Below are 20555 nucleotides of genomic sequence, written 5' to 3'. Positions count from 1 at the left end.
AATTCGGATTAGTAGAAGGGAGTATTACAGTGGAACCACATATAGAGATTAAATATCTGCCCCTCTACTCTGCTCTCGTGAGACCTCACTTGGAGTATTGTGTGCAGTTCTGGTGTCCTCAGCATAAAAAGGACATGGAACTGTTGGAACAAGTCCAGAGGAGGGCCACAAGGATGATCAGGGGACTGGAGCACCTCCCGTATGGAGACAGGCTGAGAAAGTTTGGGCTGTTCAGCCTGGAGAAGAGAAGGCTGCGTGGAGACCTCATAGCAGCCTTCCCGTATCTGAAGGGGGCCTACAAGGATGCTGGTGAGGGACTCTTCATCAGGGACAGTAGTGACAGGACAAGGGGTAACGGATTCAAACTGAAACAGGGGAAGTTTAGATTGGATCTAAGGAAGAAATTCTTTACTGTGAGGGTGGTGAGGCACTGGAATGGGTTGCCCAGGGAGGTTGTGAATGCTCCATCCTTGGCGGTGTTCAAGGCCAGGTTGGATGAGGCCTTGGGTGGCATGGTTTACTGTGAGGTGTCCCTGCCCATGGCAGGGGGGTTGGAACTAGATGATCTTAAGGTCCTTTCCAACCCTAACTATTCTATGATTCTATGATAAACCTAAAGGAACCTTTTTATTGGTTCCATTATAATTTATAGCATTGTATTTAACTCTCAATTAAAATTTTGTACTATTTGCTATTGGTCTGGTTATTGTCATGTTAAAGTCAACAAAATTAATGCAAACAACTGATGCAAAATTGGAAAGTAATTTCTCATCCATGTGGTAATTCAGCATCTGGTATGCTTAGCTGCTGCAGTCTGACTCTTAGCTACTTACATAAGTCATGTATGTGCTAATTTAGATAGACTGGCTTATGTTTAAGGACATAAGCAATTTTTATTCACAGTGTACTTATTCCTTGTTCTAGAGCTCCTGCCAAGGGTTGAGACAGTTGCTTCAACAATCTAAAAGAAATAATTCAAGTAAGTAGAACTCAAGCATTTGGACAGTTGAAGCGGGTTTTCTTGATAGCATAACTTCACTGATGCTGTTCAGTACACTCAGAAATTATTTGAAAAAAAGTGGAAAACACTGAGGTGGCAAACTGCTGATGACACAGAGTTGTTCAAGATAATGCAGAGGAGGGACAGATATCATGAAGAGCAGGAAGGGATTGTGAACCAGCACAAATAGCCACTAAACTGATAGATAAAACTCACTTGATAAAGTTACACGAAAAGTGGAGTGTTGTATTTTCATATACACAGTGATGGACGCTAGATTGAGTGTAAATACTTGGGATAATAGTTCATTAGACATCAGCTTCAGTGTTCAGTAGTGATGAAAAAAGCAAAAGAAACTGGTGAGAATTTCTGGAGATTAATAAAGAAAACATGAAACATAAGTACGCTTCTGTGAGAAAGAATGCTGCACCCAATCTTGAATACTGTCCAGTTCTGGTCCCCCAACTCAAGAAAGCACAGCAGAACTGAGAAAGACAGGTAGAGACACAGACTCATCAGCCTGGCTGAGAGAGAAAAGGGGAGACAGCAGGGCTCTCCGAGTCTTTGATGTGGCATGGAGAGCTGGACAGCAGTCTATTACTCACAGCCTCATCGTATATCAAAACTAGAGGGTACTAGCAGGGGATGAGCTCAGCATGAAGAAAAAGTAATGGTTTTTCTTTCATGTAGTCTGGAATTAAGCTTTGGCCAGGAAAGCAGTGGATGGTTAAATGCTGCATAGTTTTAAAGTGAGTGGACAAATATACAGAAGGCAAATTCTTTCAGTTGGGAGAGAGCACATCCCCCAAGCTGCCGGCAGGTGGCTGGGAGGTGCCTGGTGGTTGTTGAGAAGCGTCTCTGCAAGTAAATGCATTTCTTACTACGCATCCCTAGGCAACTTCTGTAGTCACTCTCAGGACCAGGATAGGGCTGGACAGTCCACTTGTCTGACCTTGTCGTCTTCTTATATCCTTTAATTCTTGAATTTTCAGCATCCCTGTATGTCTCTCTGCTGTCCCTCTGTGAGGGAGTGAAAAACTAACTTTCTGTCTTGTTTATCCCGGAACTTGTTGCTAAATTGCTGGAGTAAATTCTGCTGCGTATCACACCTCTTCAATAAATACACTCTAGCTTTTTCACTCAAGCTTTCTATTAAGAAAATTGGGTAAACTTCTACCTTTGTGGCTTGTAGAAATAGAGGTTTAGCTGCCGTATGTTGCCACAGGAGCTGTTGATTATTATTATTTCTGTCCTAGCTGGCTGGCTGTGGCTAACCTTGAAGGCTTGCTCATATTCTCAGATTCTGCCACTTGACAATACCTGGACTAGTTAAAAAAATAAATTACTGAGTTGTTGCCTTCCTTTAGATGTGGACATAAACAAGGGTATGTGGATAGCCAGAATAACTCAGAACAAGCATGGTATGAAAAGTGTGCACAGGAGGGATGTACAAAATTTGATTTTGAATATGATCAACATAAATGATCCAGCTCAAATGTGCACTCTACAAGGATGATACTTATGGTATTGTGTGTCCAAATTTTTATTACCAAAGAGAGGTATTGCCACTTTGGGAATGTCAGCTATAGCATGTGATAGGGTATCATCAGTTTATACAGGAAAAGCAATGTGGCTCCAGGTTGGTCTGTCTTGACACTGACTGTGGGCCTGGAGGAACCATGATTGTTTTGATGCAAATTGTGCTCTTCTAAGACCAAAACAGTCAAATGAGAAAAGTGCCTTGTCTTGTTACCACACACATGGACAGAAGCACTTCAGCTGTAGTAGTCAGATGAGCATATGATGTAACCTCTTAGGAGCCACAGAAATACAAATTCAGACAACTAGTAAATCTATTACCTACCTTTGTGACCTGAAGGATGATGGATTATAAAATGTTTCTGGGTCCAGTAGGAGTGATGCATTCTCTACTGCGTGCACAATGAATCAAATTCCAGCTGTGCTTAACTCTGGGAAGTATGGTGTTATTTTAAAAGAAAGTATACATTTTCTTCCTCTTCATTGTCTATCATTTTTCCTGGACTGTGTGTTTTCAGTTTAGAACTACATGAGAACTCAAAAAGAGCAACCTGATATTGTACTGAGAAACTAAGAGGCACCGGGTTTCTTTATTGAAGCGACAAAGTCTAGAAACCAAAAAAAAAGAAAAAAGAGTAAAAGCATCACCAGTCATGAGTAACAGAATTAAATTCCTCTCCTGTGACTTCAAGGAACTGTGCTGCCTCAGGAATGTAAAACTAACACTGCCATGAATAACCTGTATTGTATATCAGCCATAATGAATTTCTGTAAACCTTACTCAAATGTATATGAGTTTCATTTTTTTTCTTTATAAAAAATACTGTACTGGTTGGTCAGTCACAACCAAGACTCATATTCAGGACTGGTATCTCAGAGCCATTTGCTTGTTTTACCGTTAAGTTTAAGGCTGATTGGATTGTGAGATTGTGATTAACTTTACAGTGGAGATACTTTCTCTCTTGACACAAATTAACTCTAAGCTTGCTTCTTCCTACTAAGCCTGCACAGATCCCCTCTGAAACTGTTCATGTATTGAAAACCTTCTCATTTACAGATTAATTGCAACCGTACTTTGGTCCCCACTTTTAATGAGTTCAAGTAATTTAGATATTCAGAGCTGATCAGGCTAGGGGTCACATATGAATGACAGCTGCACGTCTGGCAACCAGAGAAGCTTTGATGTCAGTCCAATAGGGAATATGCTTGAAAACTCAGATTCTTGGAGGTATTCAAAGAGTAAGTGAAACTCCATTGCCTTCCTGCTTCTACCATCTGCGACTACTAACATATCTATGTGAGTTTTGCTGGTGGAAAATGGGGAGTTGGGTGAAAAGCCTGGGGGAGAAGCTTTGTGCCCTCAGAATTGTGTTGCTATGGAACTGGCAGAGAATATCTGCAATTTAAGGGCTCGCCATCTGCAAGCAGAAAGGGATACAGACTTGCTGGTCCCCATCCTGTATATGATAGAGCCCAGGAGGAAGATTTAGCCTCTACTGCCCAAGTCCCAGCCTAATGTGCTTGAAACTTAACACTGGGGTCTTGACATCTTTGTTGGATGCCTCATACAGGCTATGCCTGTTAAAACACATTGGAAGAATAAACATACCTTCAAAGATTATGCTCTAACGTTACTTAGCTTTAATGCAGTTTTTTGTCTTCTTATAATGCAACTCTGTTTCTAATTATGAAAAAACCCTGGATATGTGGGAGTAAGACTGTCTAGGTATTTGATTTCCCCACCCTCCACTCCCATTTATTTGGTGGTATATTGCACTGTTTCATATTGTGTTAGTCTTTGTGTTTTATGGATAAGGCTGACATATGCAGTTTATTAAAAGCTTCAGCACTCTGCTAAAGAACTTTAATGTACATCGTCTAAGGATATGTTCTGAACATCTTGTTGCTTCCTTCACTAAGAACAGAGTTTGTTTTCATTGCTTTCTTCTAATCTTACCTTGCAAGGTGGGAACCGTTTAATGTCATTGTAACAACAGCAGTAAGCATCCAAACGCACGCATATGTGTGCTCTTGTGGTGTATTTTCATGTAGCTGCATTCTGGGATTTGGCAGTATGTTTCCTGCATCATTTCCAAGCTCACTGTTGGGTTCCCAGTGGATCTGCTGTCTCAGGATTTTTATTTCCATTTAGTGGTTATTTTCCTCTTAATGAATCTTCTTTGTTTGTATAGAACACCTAAAATATTCCTGTACTGCTATTTCTTCTACAGGTAAACAGGCAACACAAAATCATGTACACCAGAGATCAGAGTATGATGCTGTCCCAGACATGCTTGCGGATGGGCAGACACTGTTCGGGCAGCACTATTTCTTACTCTTCCAGGCCTTGCATATCCCATAGAAGAGGAGCATATTACGTGTTTCCTACACTTACCAAAGAATAAACAAAATGATTCTTCCAGGTGATACGAAGAAGTAGTGATGAGGAAAAGTTGCTGTGCTTGGTACGTCAGCGTGCAGGACATCACTGTCAAACTGCTGTTATCGTGATTCTCATATTGGCCTGGGAAGGGATCCCTCATCTTCTGGCTGATACGCTGTACAAAGAACTGACACAGAGTCTCAGAAAATATGGCTGTCCCACCAGCCGTAGATGTGCATTAAACGAAGAGTAAGTTACCTTAATAGTAAGTGATGGTTGTGTTGCCTGTTGTATATTCTGCAATAAATAACTTGAGAATTCAGTAGTTTAACTAATAAAATAAATATGCAAAATCTCGTTTAAAATTACAAACCACTAGGTGTCATTTCAGTATAGAACTTAGTTCCTGTCTTTCCTAGAGACCAGGCTCGAAGTGATAGTTGTACATGCTACGCCCAGGGAAAGGGGTGGCAGTGAACTCTCCTGGCTTTGTGCACTCTGCCCAAAGACAGTCAGTGTGCCCTTTGCAAGGCCATGCTAAAGAGCTGCTAAGAGGGTGATATGTGACTTTTGAAACACTCAAAATTAGGATCTTCCCCTCTATGCCTCTGAGAGGAATTTTGTTTGATCGTCTAGATAATATATTGCAACTGAGGCTCTGTAGCAGTGCTGCCTTTGTGCTGATTTTTGTGCAACTCACATTTAAGAGACTCTAATAGCTGTACAGTGACTTGAATCCAGTGATTGTGTTCTCGAAGGGTTAGGCTGAGTAGAGTTGTTACGCTTTGAAATTTGGAGCACGTAACCAAATAATTACTGGATTTGAGGGTAACCTTGTGTTGCAGAGGTATTTTCTTGGATAAAAATTTTATCCAACTCGACAAGTCAAAATCAAAGTAGCATGGATGTATTTATATAGCTATAACTTAGGGTTTTGTATTTATTTCCCAGAACTGGGGCTTTGGGGAGTTGAGACTGTCATTATGGGGAAAAAAGTAATTTCTCTACACATGGATAGTTTCTTCACAGAAAATACCTGGTTAAACAATATGTGTTAGAAATCTCCGTGTTGTTACGCTATGTGTTAGAAAAGAAATAGCACATAGCGTTGCCAAAAAAAAAAACCAGAGCTGTGTTGTCAGCTGACTTCCTGTGTGTTTATTTCCTTTCATAGTCGTACTTGTGCATGTCAAGGACTTGATCCGGAAACTTGTGGAGCATCGTTCTCATTTGGCTGTTCATGGAGCATGTATTTCAATGGCTGTAAGTTTGCCAGAAGCAAGAACCCAAGGAAATTTAGGCTTCTCACTGATGACCCTAAACAAGTAAGATTTATTTAGTTTCTTTTATTGTTTGGTTTTTTCCCTCCAGATACTTTGCTTACTGATTTTGAGAACTGGAAATGGACTCTACAAATGTCCACCCCTTCTGTCTCACACGTGTGCATAGCTTATAACACAAGCACCCAACTAAATGTTTTATAACTGCAGTATTTATAGTTTTTCCACTGTAGAAAATCTCAGTGTCATTTATTATGTATTTACTTACCATAAAATTGTCCTTAAATGCTTTTCTGTATGCATATTTAGCTCCACTGTGTAACTCTTTATGAAAGGTTTATTCTTTAGAAGTATAAAATACATGAAAAGGTGTTTTCTAAGAGTAAGCCTGCACCTTAGAGATTCACTCCTTTTGCCTGGTCATGGAAGACTTTGTTGTTGTGCTGCTTTCACACTGCTGTCTGACCAGCTAACACCTGATCTTCTGTCTGCCACATAGAATAAACTGGCTTTTCTATGTTTTTTAAATTCTCTTGAAGGAATAAATAGCAGTTGCCTACAAGAGTAGGCTACTTAACGAGGACATTTTCTAGATGTGATCTAAAATCACATTCCCTTTTTTTCCCTTTTCCATGGAAGTTGTTTTAAAAACTACTTTGAATTCTGCAGCGGGGATGAGGGTTGCACAGCACACAGGAACTTCACAAGTGTGTTTGCCTGTGAGGGAAGCATGTGCACCCTTAGCCTACCACTCTGCAGAAGCCTCCAGCTCCAGGTGACAATGATGCTTGTGTAGTTGCAGTGTCCATGCAGGTTGTCACTGCATCTCAAAAGAAGTTATAATACTGGCAAATTATTCTTCTCTTTGTTTCATTTTGTAATTAATTTTCCTAGCAGATACTTCTTTTAGCTAAATATTGGATATTGATGATTTTGCAGATGACATAAAACTAGGAAGTATAGAAAATTAAGAAGAAGATAGTTCGAAGTCCAGAAAGATTTGGATCATTTGAGGCACTGGATGGAGTGAGATGAGGTTAAGGGTATAATATACCTAGGTAAGAATAGTTCATAGGATAGATAATTAAGGATGTATTACCTTCAATGCAGTTCAGAAAAACTTGTAGCAATAAACAGTTGATAAACTGGCTACAGTACAAGTTAAAAAATGCAGTGTCATTTTGTAATGTTACTGTCACATTTTTCAGTGTGATATTTCCTTATGTTTATATACATTGGTGCTTATGATATATGGTGATAAGTGTTTTGGAAACAAACTAAAATAAGCTGTTATTTTTGCTCCTATGCAGTATGCAAAACTGAAGCTGTGGCTGTCTCTCAAAGCCCAGCTCTTGGAGGAGAGCAAAGTAGGGAGTATGTCTGTCACCACCATCTTTTATTTCCCAGTTAACTGGTCATTCTCCTGGAAAAGCAAAAGTTTAGGAAAAGCATTTAGGGATTGTTTCTATAAATAAGACCTTAAATGTTACACTGCCATAGAAGCTCACCTAACTAGTTCCGTGTTTATATGGCTTACTCCAAGGAAATGAACATTACTTCCAAATCTAGTAGATATTTCCATAAAACCCTGAGTTTTGCACCTCCAAAGAACAAAATAGTTAACAAATGTTCCTGATCAGATTTCTGTCGCAGTGTTAGAAAATGTATCTCTTTCTCCAAGAGCTGAAATTAATGCTAAATGCTATTGGGAGTTACTCATATGCTTTAAAGAAAAAAGGCAGTGGAAACTTAGGCTTCTTCTAGCAAAGCTGTATCAACGTAAGTCAAGGCCACATAAGCAGAACACTAAGAGAAGACCTGGGGCTCCACTCAGCATGTGGTGTAATTTTTTCTCCACTAGATGTTACCTGCCCATTTTGTGCGGAACATACCTCATTCCTTGACTGTCAATGTATTGGAAGGGGGAAAGGATGGAGAGATTAGTTCCTTCTGTGTTGGGTTTCTTTGCCCTATCAGGTATTCTCCATTGTTATTTGGTTGATATATATTTAACAATTTTGGTACTTCAATCATGCAAATGTAGACCTATTTACAGTTAGTGACAAATGGTAACAGAACAGAAGGTTAATACAATATTAGACACAGGCTGATCTGTCAGGCATCTCTGACCTGGGTTAGATTCTTTTAAAGCAAATTAAAGCACTCTAAATGTTGCCTTTCTCTGCAGGAGGAACTTCTTGAAAATAATTTGCAAACCTTAGCTACTGATGTGGCTCCAGTTTATAAAAAGCTTGCTCCTGAAGCCTTCCAGAACCAGGTAGGTTTGTGACATTCAGCTGGTCTAGCTGTAGCTCTGAACAGGCAGTGTGGTTTAAAAACAAGATGAAACCCTACAGTGTGTTCGTGTGTAGAAGCTGCAGCTGTGGTGAATCCTGTTGCTTGCTTATAGTGATTGCTTTGTTTGGCTGGTTTTAAAATACTGCACCTTTTTTATTTCATCTGATGGTTAAGTTATGCTCTGAGCTGTGCACACATAAGACGCTTATGATAATACTGTAAGAAAATGTTTTTACCTTTTAAAGACATTTTGACTCTGGCTGAGCTCATTATCTCTTTGATATCCAGTCATAAGTGTTGCATGTTTCGTGGGAAAATATGTGCTTTCCAGTTGTTCTTACTGGATGCATTTATTTAGTCACAAGTGCAGTTGTGGCTCATAAAATTCCAAGTTACTCATTTTCAGTCCCAAGTACCTGTAGTTTATTTTACTTTTAGGTGGAAAATGAACACATGGGCCCAGACTGTCGACTTGGATCCAAGGACGGTAGGCCTTTTTCTGGGGTAACAGCTTGCATAGATTTCTGTGCCCATGCCCACAAGGACACACATAACATGCACAATGGAAGCACTGTGGTATGTACACAGGATTTTCTCATTTGCACTCTTTACTGTTGTGATTACTGTGTGTTTTAAAATGCCGCTTGGTTGGGTGGGTACATTTGCATGAAGTTTTTTAAGGTATTATGAAATTAACTGCATGTTGCCATTTATAAATTCCCATGTTATTTGCATACATTTATTACTGGACTACAAGGGACATAAGTTCATCTTATTATAGAGCAGATCAGGAAGGATTTGGGTGTGATCCTTCCTACAAAACACCTTAATTATTGTAAGACACCCAGGACTGACCATGGGACAGATGACATATTCACAGTAGCTGTTTGAGGCAAATAATAATCTAACCAAGGAGTTGTACAGACCTCTGTAAAGGAAGAGCTAACAAACTGAATTGTTATTCGTTCACATCCCCCAGGGTCAATTCTCATCAAATTCACTTTTTCTTGCCCTGTTATGAGGCTTCATGTTAGTATAGTTACTAGTCAGAAAGTCACGGTGGAGTGAGGTCACTTTTGTGATCTTAAAATCTCAGCGTGGAAGGAAAACTCACAGATGTGGGGGTTTTGGTGTGACTGGTGTACCAAATACCTTGCTGGATTGCTAGTGAGAAAATCATTTGGGAATTGGTTAGAAATTGAGACCATATTCTTGAAGACAGACAAGCTCAAAAGAGAAAAGGCAAAATAAACCTGGCAATCTGATTCTTTCAGTAGTTAGAGCACTGCAGTGCTCTAAATAGCTAGGATGACTTCTTGTACATCAGTGTAGGTGACACTCAAGAATAATTTCTCTATCAAAGGATGCACATCTGAAAAAATTAATTAATGGTAAAACCCCCCAAGTGATGCATAATACAACTGCTCAGCACCCACTGACCGATACATCAGCCCCTTCCAGGTAACTCCTCCCAGTTTATATACTGGGCGTGACGTGCTGTGGTATGGAATACCCCTTTGGCTAGTTCAGGTCAGCTGTCTTGGCTATAGTTCCTGGCTTCTTGTGCCCCTTCTCGCTGGCAGAGCATGAGACTGAAAAGTCCTTGACCAGGGTAAGTGCTACTGAGCAACAACGGAAACATTGGTGTGTTATCAGCATTGTTCTCAGACTAAAGCCAAAACAAAGTAGTGTACCACCTACTAGGAAGAAAATAAACTCTATTTCAGCCAAAACCAGGGCAGTATGGTAGCAGGTCTCAGAATTCAGCAGGAATGACATGATGATGATCAAAATTAGGATTGTCAATTTTGGTTTATAACCAAATCTGGTGTTAATGTCTGAAAACTTGTGGTAGGAACACAAACAGAAATGCATTCCAGCATCTATCTGGTCACCTCTGCACTCCCATCTATTCCAGAAGCTACTTTGGCTACCTGCTTAGTTTAAAATACATTATGACTTCTTATATATCACTGATAATAATGATGATTTACGTAACTATGACATATTTTGTCTGTTAAATGTTCTATATGCAAGTAATACATCTAACTGGGGTGACAATTTTCATATAGGTGACTGCTTTCTGATAATGTGATAATTAACAGAATGAGAAGGATTTGCACTGCCTTATAACCTCAAACATATAAAACTTCATTTACTATTCTCCTCTTGTACTATGATTTTTTTAAATGGTAGTCACACTGTACAGTTTAAAATGTGTACAAAGGGTACTTGTCATCCTGCGCCTCGTTAGTGCTGGTAAGATTTCTTCCTTTCCTCCTTATTCTGACACAGAATCTTCATTTATAAAATCTGAAGTTCCTCTGGACTAAAAGGGTTAAAATAAATACTGCATAAAGTGGCATTTGCACATGCTGCCAGCTTTATCACCACTACTCATGGTGTAAGCGACACTTTCTCATTTTCTCCCTTCAGTTGTTGAGGAATCACTTTTACCTCAAATATGAGAGGAATGCTGCGCAGTGCACCACAAGGAAAGGAAAACCGGAATCTATTTAAATTATTTAAACCAGAAACAAGCATGAGTTCAGCAAAGCACTTACATGAGTTTAATGATAAGCACAGAGTTTACAGTACACTTACAAGAATATATTATCTAATGAGCTGCCAATAATAATTTCCCTGCTCTGTCTCTGCCAGAATTTCCAAAAAGCATTCTGGTATTTTTCTGGGTATAGATGTTTTGATGTTCAACTGCATTATTTGTGTGTGACTCTGAAAATAAATGAGGCTGTCATTTTCATTAGCAGTGGAGGAAAAAAAGTCCTGGAAATATCTACTGTAAATACAAGACAGGCCGAGAAAGTTTGGGCTGTTCAGCCTGGAGAAGAGAAGGCTGCGTGGAGACCTCATGGCAGCCTTCCAGCATCTGAAGGGGGCCTATAAGGATGCTGGGGAGGGACTATTCATCAGGGACTGTAGTGACAGGACAAGGGGTAACGGGTTAAAACTTAAACAGGGGAAGTTTAGATTGGATCTAAGGAAGAAATTCTTTACTGTAAGGGTGGTGAGGCACTGGAATGGGTTGCCCAGGGAGGTTGTGAATGCTCCATCCCTGGTGGTGTCCAAGGCCAGGTTGGATGAGGCTTTGGGTGGCATGGTGTAGTGTGAGGTGTCCCTGCCCATGGCAGGGGGGTTGGAACTGCCCATGGCAGGGGGTTGAATGATCTTAAGGTCATTTCCAACCCTAACCATTCTATGATTCTAAGATAGAATAATTCATCTTAACTTGCACAAATTGAGCATTACCATGGGAGATTTGATTCATTGAAGTTCTTTCCTGGCTGGCAGAATCATGCCCTGAATGTAGCAGACCTAAAAGTAAAAATTAATATTCCCTGTTTGCTCTGCAGTAGAGTGAAAGCACTTGGCAGTTCCACAGAGGTGTAAACTGATGCGTTTATCTGAAAGAAAGAAACAAAAGTAATTTCTGTCTTTGAACTGAGTTCTTTAAGAACCTTTAAGTCAATAAATACATCCTCCACTTTTACGCAGACTCTGTTGTCATCTTTGAATGTTCTTCTAAGGGCCAAGGATGTATGTTACAACTGCAGTGTTAGGGTACAGTGTTTCTTGTAGATAGAAAGCTAAAAAGCTTTGTAGTTATTAGTGGAGTCTGTGAAATTAAATATTTCTTTATTGAATTAATTACAAAGGATCACATTCATTGTACCTGTGTGAGTCCAGTTAAATCCCTGACATATGGGGTTTTACACTGTCCAAAACAACATGGTCAGTGAAGGTGTCACTAGTTTGGTAGCATCAGTGTGGGTGTTTGTCATCCTGTGGGGTGCATTCCCTTTTTGCTGGGGTTCAGAAAGGAGAGAGTCCAGCTGCAATTATGTGTAGTCCCTGGTGCTAGGCAGTCTGCAGCAGGCACTGTGGGAGAAGGGGAGGAAGGTAAATCTGTGCTTCAAGAGGAGCTATGACACAAAATTTATTATTGGCAGCAGAACTAAGTAGTGTCAATGATCAATCCATCAACAAACTCTCCTGATTTATTAAAATAATCCTCTGCTCTTCCAATAACTTACTGTATTTCTGTAGTTACAGCTCATCAAGTCATTGCATGTAGGTCCAGACCTTTGCAATAAATGATGGATGTCTGGAGGACATGCCCACAGCTTGCTTTGTGAGCAACAGAAGTACTAGATTCTTAAATTGGTGCTTCAGATTATAACAAACAGGAGAAAAGATAAACCTCACAGGGCTGTAAAGGAAGGATTTTTGTTACTGTTCTTTTTATTGTGAAAATGGAGAAACGTTAGAAGTTTACCTTTACTAACCTGCGAGCTGCTGCACAGCGGTTTGTGCGCCATACCAGTGTGAGAGCATATGGTACAGAAATGCTGTCTAGTGACACTTCCTCTGTGTGTTTATAGTGGTCAAAGGGCAGAGATGTTTGGGATTCCCTCCTCTGACTCTCAGTCTTATGCATACTTACTCAGGGTGTAACAGGCCAATAAAATGACAGCATGTCTCAGCTGTAAAGGAAAAGTGACATTGTTCACATCTGTAATGGTAAGCAATGATGCAGCAGCACCTCAGAGTCCCAAATGGCACCCATTCTCCTTTCTGTCTGCAGAAGGAAGATAAGTATAGGAAACTTAATTTCATCTTTTAAACTTAGAAAGGTCATTTGACTGTTTTGCTGAAACTTAAATTTAAAACATCTGTTCATACAACATAGTGGAAAAGGCTACATCATTTCTACGTGTGAAGTTTAAGAGGACAAAGGCAAATCAAAGTCCCAGAATAATGCTCTGGGAGCTGTATGGCTACAGATGTTTCTCTGAAGATATGTGGAGGCAGTCCCATTGAGTTCATGGGTTTAAAAGAAGTAAAGTTTTATAAATATGCAAGTTTTACCATGACCTCACTAAACCAGAATAGGTAGTGGTTTTGATCACCAAGCACACTGGAAACCTAAACAAACCACTTGGCCAACATCTCCTTTGGCTTTTCGGCATCCTGGATGATTAAGCTGCACATTCTAGAAAAAGTATTTTGAGTAGCAGGACATGCAGCTTCACAGTGTAAATGGGCTTCAGCAGCATCAATGATCCTCATGTCTGGGTTTAATGTTGGTCAGTTCACAGCACAGCATCAGTACTGATGGAAAATGTTACTTTTAACTTCTCAGCAATAGCTTCTCTTTAAGTTTCTTAATGGAATATTTTGCCTATTTAAATATTAGAGGGACTTTTGAAATGGGTGTTTGTTGTTTGGTGGATTACTCCAGCTGTAAATTGCTAGCTTTTCACAGGACCTTAATTTATAGATGGTTTCCCCTTAACATTAACTTCTCAGTTATCCACTTGCCATTGTGTCCTTCCTTTTATATTAACTTATATTATGGGGAACACTGACCTTGAAGTTTAATGTAAGTAAAACTTTCTGTCATGGTATTTAGGCTGTAGTTGTGCTGGTCTTCAGGGTTTTAAGACAATTTTTAATAGACATGAATTTCTTAATTTTATGTATTCTAACTCAGTATTTAATATTTTGTGAGTTGACTACTTTCAGCATAGTTCTGCCAATATACTGCAGCCTTCATCATCTTTAGTTTCTCAGAACAGTTCTTTGGCTTTCTTGTTCTAAAGAGGATGTTGGCTTTGTGATAATGACAAATACCCATTCATGCTGAAAACAAGTCTTCCTTCAACCTATACTAGCTTTGGGTTTTGTCTCTGCTTATATGCTCCCCCTGGGCCAAGTATGGTGATCGCTGCATAATTTTAAGTCAGATGAAAGATTAATAATACATTTTTAAGAGTAGATCTTTTTATGGAAAAGAAGAACTCTAATAAATACACAAAATCAGTTTTCCGTTAAAATGTCTGGTGAAATGCATGAAAATTGAGAACTATAAATTGGATTAGGGTTTTGATTTTCAAAATGAGCAAGATGGTGGATTGAATCTTCAAGACTGGGACAATTTCAGACTAGTGCATGGGTCCAGACACAGGTTGGATGGAATATTTTAAAAGGCAAGTGCGAACCACCCAGTTTCTGATGGGAACAAGTGGGAGCTGGGCCCCTCCATGCTTATTTTAGTACCTCTTTTGTTTTCAATTAGAAGGGGAGGATGTGCTATGCTTTCTAAGAACATGAGTCATATGTAATTGTGCTCTATATCCTACCCTCTTTTATTCTTCCTGAATAACTTGGAATCTGCTGACAAATTTCAACCAGATTTCACTGAACTTTGCAGAAGTTGAATTGTCTTTGGGGATTTTAAGCTCTTGTTCCAAGTTGTGAATTTTACTTGTGTGGGAAAGACGGATCCAGGTTAGCTCCTCTGCTGAGGAGGCTGCAGCAGGGTCCTCACAGCCATGGCCCCAGGTTAATCCTCATACACCTGCTGGCCCAGTAGCTGAGAGGTACCAAGCTTCAGCCAGACCCTGCTTCCGCTGCCTGGTGCCCAGTGGAGGTGGTAGCAGGGCATGAAAGGGAGCAGGGATTAACAGTGCTGGGGTTGGGTGTGTGGGAGTGTGGGGACAAGATGTCCATAGGAAACCAGGCATCATTCGCTGCTCATGGAACAACTTGTTGTTTTTTCTAAATCTTCCTCGTAGTCCAAAGGCTGCCCAGTTGAGGTAAGTGCGCATGGAGCAAGCATATCAGTAAATGCTACTCATAAGCTTCTAACTGCCCTTCTCTCGATCCTTTCAAAACGCCACCTGAAAAGCTCTTCTCCTTTGTCTCTGCCTCTCAAATGTTCTCCTTTTGCTGCTCTGCAACTGTCAAGCTTTGCATATAGCTATTTATAAAGCCCTAACCACCACCTTATTGATTTAGGATTTTTAGTTTGTGACTCTGTAATTTTATTATTCTGGAAATAATTGTGTGATGTCTTTATGTGTAAAGCTGTGCTATGAAATAAAAAATGTTTGTTTCTCCTCTTTCCTTTCCTCCCACTATTAGTATTATTCCCCCCTGGAATCTTAGGCATGGTGACAAGATTCTGGGACATTGGATTAACTGTTTATGATCAGCATCACATTCAGCTTGCACAATAATGGAATGATAACATTTCCAATTAGGGAGTATCATCTTATCCTTGGATGGTGCTCATGTTCCTGTGTGTAGTTAGTAACTCTCTGTGAAATAGAAGCTTAACCAAGCCATGATATCAAATGCATGGCTTTCGAGCGATGTAGTATGTTATTGTACAGACCAGTATTCTCTCATGAATGTAGTCAATAAAATTACAAATGGCAGGACTGTTTGTGCACTTGCTCATACATGTTAAACTGTTGCCATCCCTCGGAAAGCACAGAAAAAAAACAGGAACCACACAGCTGGTTTTAGCACTTCCTGTAAGATGAAGTTAGTAACAGTAACAGCCAGAACTCTAGAAGTGCTGAAAATTTGAAGTACTGCAGATGTTCAGGAGTGATTCAGAAAAATTATAATATGAAAACTGTTGCAATAAGTTTGAATGTTTATCCACATTTCTGAAGTGCCCTTATCAAACTGGATCTAACCAACATTCTCCTCTCAGCTTCAGGATCTCATGGCACATAATTTAATAAGAGAAAGTAGATCAGTGGCCTAAGAGAAACCTAACATCGCATGGTCTTGTGACTTCATTACACAGGCAGTCAAGAGCTGGGAGGGTGTTAGGGTAAGACAATGTGTATAAACATGGAAGGGAGGAGTAAGAGGTTAGAGTTGATATTTGCTAGAAGTACAGAGCAGTACAAGTAACTGTTGTAGGTTTGGGGTTTTTGGGGTTTGATTTTTTTTCTGCCAGCCAAAACAAAACCAGTTCCATGTCATAGAAACTTCTTGTTCGATCCAAAACTGTTTTATTTTTTCATATTTTTAGTCCTTAAAAATGAATCTAAGCATCAAATATGTATTTAAAAAACAAAGAATGCTTAGGAATTTACAGTCTGACAGCTCAGGTTATTTACCGAGGTTAGCACATGGCTGTGGACAATGTAAGCTGAGCCGGAGTTTCATTTTTCCTGTCCAAGACATGTGCCTTGATCTTACTCTTCAAGTACCGATAATTTTTTTGCATCATCATAAATAAGATATTTGTCAGATGTTTACATCTGAAAGACTCATAGCATTGAGGCCACAAAATACAAGAAACCAGTGAAGTCTAGGCTGACTGCTTAAGCATTGAAGTAACTTTTGTATTTTATGTATGTGGCTGTATTTGTAAGTGTTCCTGTTCTTGCCAGGTTTGTACGTTAACGAAGGAAGATAACCGGAGAGTGGGGGTGATTCCAAGTGATGAGCAGCTCCATGTGTTACCTCTTTACAAAATTTCACAAACAGATGAATTTGGCACCGAGGAGGGACTGGAAGCCAAGATAAAAGCCGGAGCCATACAGGTGCTCACAGCTTTTCCCAGAGAAGTACGAATGTTAGCTGAGCCACTCAGAGCTACAAAGAAAAGGAAACCAGACACAAGGAGGACCCCGACTGAAAAGCAGCCATTAATAGATAAAAAATACTCAACACCAGTAAAGCTGAAAACTGAAGTCCCAGAAAATCTTGGCAACACTTTGCATTGTTTAGGTGAGTCATGTCTGTTAAATTCTGCCAGTCTCTTCTGCCACTATGTTGCCTGTTACCCATCTGAGGGGAAGGAAAAGCTCCTTAGGACTCAGTTTCATAAAATACTTGTAGATTCTGCATTTTCAGGGCTAGTGTACAAGTCATTGCAGTCGCCTCCCATACTAAGACAGGCTGAGAAAGCTGGGGCTGTTCAGCCTGGAGGTGAGAAGGCTGCATGGAGACCTCATAGCAGCCTTCCAGTATCTGAAGGGGGCCTACGAGGATGCCAGAGAGGGACTCTTCATCATGGACTGTAGCAATAGGACAAGGGGTAACGGGTTCAAACTTAAACAGGGGAAGTTTAGATTGGATCTAAGGAAGAAATTCATTACTGTAAGGGTGGTGAGGCACTGGAATGGGTTGCCCAGGGAGGTTGTGAATGCTCCATCCTTGGTGGTGTTCAAGGCCAGGTTGGATGAGGCCTTGGGTGGCATGGTTTACTGTGAGGTGTCCCTGCCCATGGCAGGGGGGTTGTAACTAGATGATTTTAAGGTCCTTTCCAACCCGAACTATTCTATGACTCTATGATTCTATATTCTCTCTCAGCACAGGAAAAGAAGCAAACAGGTGATGGCTCAAAACCAAATTTTCAGTAGTGTGTGAGCATGAGTGAAATATTTCCAAGTTCCTTTATTCTAATAACTAGTGGCAGTAGGATCATTTTGAAATATTGCTGTAGGAATGTTTATCTAAATAACCAACAGGAATTTTTGTCATTTGAAAGTACAACAACTGTGTTACTGCCTGTGAAAGACAATGGCTTTCTCAGAACCTGAGTTGATGATTTCCTACCAGTGGCATGGATACTGCTGCAAAGCAAGGGATTTGCAAAAAATTCCCTAGATTTTATTAAATAAGACACTGCTCTTCGGATTGTTCCTTGAAATATCATTAGCAAGGGCCACATAGCTGGAATCTGTCAGCAGCCAGGTAAAAGGAATGCCATGTTCGTTCTGTTACAAGAAAACTATGTCCAGAGTCTTCTGCTACAATACGTGTTTGTGCAACATAGAATTGTGACATGGCTGAGAATGTGGAGGGCTTCCGATTTATGCTGTTGTAACTGGGGTCAGATTTTGGACCAGTACTTCAGAGGACAGAACTAATATATGGGACTTTGCAGTAATGAAAAGTAGAAAAGAAGGAGGAGGTGGAGGGAGCCATGGACTTAGATTCTGTGATTAAAGGGGAAAAAAAAAAAAAAAAGTAATTAAAGCAGAGCCGATCTACCTGTTAGGAAGAAGAGAGGAAAACTGGCCAACCTGCTAAAATTTTGAGGTTTATTTCATGAAAGACAACCAGATATATATAGTAGACTTAAGGGGATGAACAGTAGTTACGTGTATTTAGAAGACAGGGAGGAGGGATGTGAAAATTAAACAAACTAAACGAAACCCATTTGTCACATGCATTTGTAATTCACACCCAGCACCCTGCTTATCTCAGCAGAGGAGTCAGGGCAAACAGTAAACTTTGCATATAGCAAGATGGAATAAGAACAAGAAGAGCAGTTTTATCGACACACCTAGGAAATTAGACAGACATTCAGTTAATCTACATGCAAGTTTGGGAGACACAAGTCCAGGCTTTGAAACAAACATAAAAGGACACCTCGGGCTGAGGACAACATCCAGCAGTAACTCCAAAGCAATGATTAATAACTTCCATTGTGCTTGGAGTGGACTGGAAGTCCTGGAAGCATTAGAGGGCTCTCATTTGGGAAGAAATTATGAAATTGTTTGATCTCACTGGAATGCTGTTTTGAAACACTGAAATAGAGTTAGGAACCACCTACCCATACATAACATTGTAGTTACCAACAGGCATGGCTTTGATATCTGAAAACCATACCTTTAACAAATGGCACAATATCCAGAGTTTTGCCATAGGCTTTGGGATCACAAAACTTTATTACTTGAACATGCAAAAATGACAGCTGCGTAGACTTAAATAATTTGTTTGGTCTTGAAGTATTTTCTTAAATAATTTAAAAGTGCTCCTGATAAGAAGTTAAGAGTGAGGAATAAATACTTCTTTGAGAAAGAGTTGTTCATAAATGGAAAAATAAGTATGTGACTAGAAATATTTAATTTCTATTATAAAAGTGCAGGTTTTGTCATGGAAGTTTTGATAGTGAAATCCCTCCAAATAGATGTCAGCACTGTAATCACCGGGTCTTCCAATGGCCCATGTTGCTGTGGTTGGCCATGGGTACGCTTTCAAAGAGGCTTCACTAACTGGGCAGCAGTGGCAGCAGAAGTTCAAGTTTGCAAAAGGCAAGGTGGTGCGATTTGCATAAGTAACTTGAAGCATTTATGCACATTGATTTATGTGTTCAGTCATACAGGATGATGGCTGGGTAAAGACCTCAGCACACCGCTGCTGCCCTGCCCCTAACCCACAGTAAAATGCCAGTGTTGGTAAATTCTGGATTTAGAACCCTACAGCATTGTACTTGTACATACGGTTTTGTTGTGGTTAGAGGAGAGCGGTCATTGATTGGTTCTTTCCATTCCACAGGTATCCTTTTAGTCCTGAGAATGGAAAATTTTAGTATCGCTGGGATCTTTAGGCTTAATATGAAAACAAAATCAAAGAACGTGTGAGACAGAGGAGTTGAAACCAGACTTATCCAGTAGTCACTCCTGATGGTAAACTAGAGGCCCTTCTTTTGAAAGGAACCTGACCATCATTTCAGAACCATTGCAGTATTGCCCAGTAGGAAGGCCTGGAAGGTGTGAGAGACTCCTCTGACCTGCATGTCTTCACCACATGGAGAACTAGAAATTAGAAAGCGATAGAAGAGGACACTTGTCCTCACAGCACAGACTGGTGAGGTGGACCTTCTGTAGTGCTGAAGGCAGATTAAGCCTTGGTAGAGCATGCATATGGGAAGACTTGGTTTGAATCTCAACTGTGCCAAGTCTTTTATGGAAATGCTGTGTATTAAATAGGAATGTCTTGTCAGGCATCTTTTGCCAACAGCAAACAGCACAACTGTTAATTTTTACCTTTGTGCTAATGCTGAGAGCCTTTGAAATCCTAAATAATTATAAGTATTAAAGATAGAGGCCTTACATCCTTCCTTGTATAGTTTTGTCATTTAACCACATTACTTTGGTCAAATAAACTTTACAGACAGAAAGGTTATTTTTGTCTCCATAAATATTAGCAATTTTTCTTGGCCTGTACTGGGGAGATGAACCACTAACTTAGGGACACTTTCTTAGCTGGCTGCAGCAGAGCAGTGGCCGCTTCAACCAACAGTTCTCAGTGGAGATGCATCAGTCTCTGAACAGGAGGTATTCCCAGGAAGCAATGCCACCTTATCTGAGTCATTACTGATTTCCTTCCACCCATATATTTAAATTAGCTTCTCTTAATCTCTGCTACTTTGCCCCAGAGAGTAAGGAGCTTCTGGCAAGAGATGTGGAATTTGGTGGCGCCATGGCCATTC

The 20555-nt window shown here is 40.1% G+C and overlaps 1 protein-coding gene across 1 annotated transcript in view; it reads left to right on the top strand.

Annotated features, from left to right (window-relative positions):
• The window catches only part of TET1 (tet methylcytosine dioxygenase 1), a gene marked incomplete at its 5' end in the record, with an annotated part of 68364 nt that overhangs the window by 35457 nt on the left and 12352 nt on the right, over window positions 1-20555 (top strand). The window contains 6 exons of the mRNA XM_080621434.1: window positions 4963-5171; window positions 6097-6247; window positions 8391-8480; window positions 8939-9076; window positions 15100-15120; window positions 16720-17059. Coding sequence (XP_080477560.1) covers window positions 4963-5171; window positions 6097-6247; window positions 8391-8480; window positions 8939-9076; window positions 15100-15120; window positions 16720-17059 — 949 coding nt within the window. The remainder of the gene's footprint in view (window positions 1-4962; window positions 5172-6096; window positions 6248-8390; window positions 8481-8938; window positions 9077-15099; window positions 15121-16719; window positions 17060-20555) is intronic.

This window comes from Psittacula echo (genome assembly GCF_963264785.1).
Source record: "Psittacula echo genome assembly, chromosome: 6".
NCBI lineage: Eukaryota > Metazoa > Chordata > Aves > Psittaciformes > Psittacidae > Psittacula > Psittacula echo.
The sequence above is the reverse complement of the archived record's forward strand: the minus strand, read 5'-3'. Positions and strand labels throughout refer to the sequence as shown.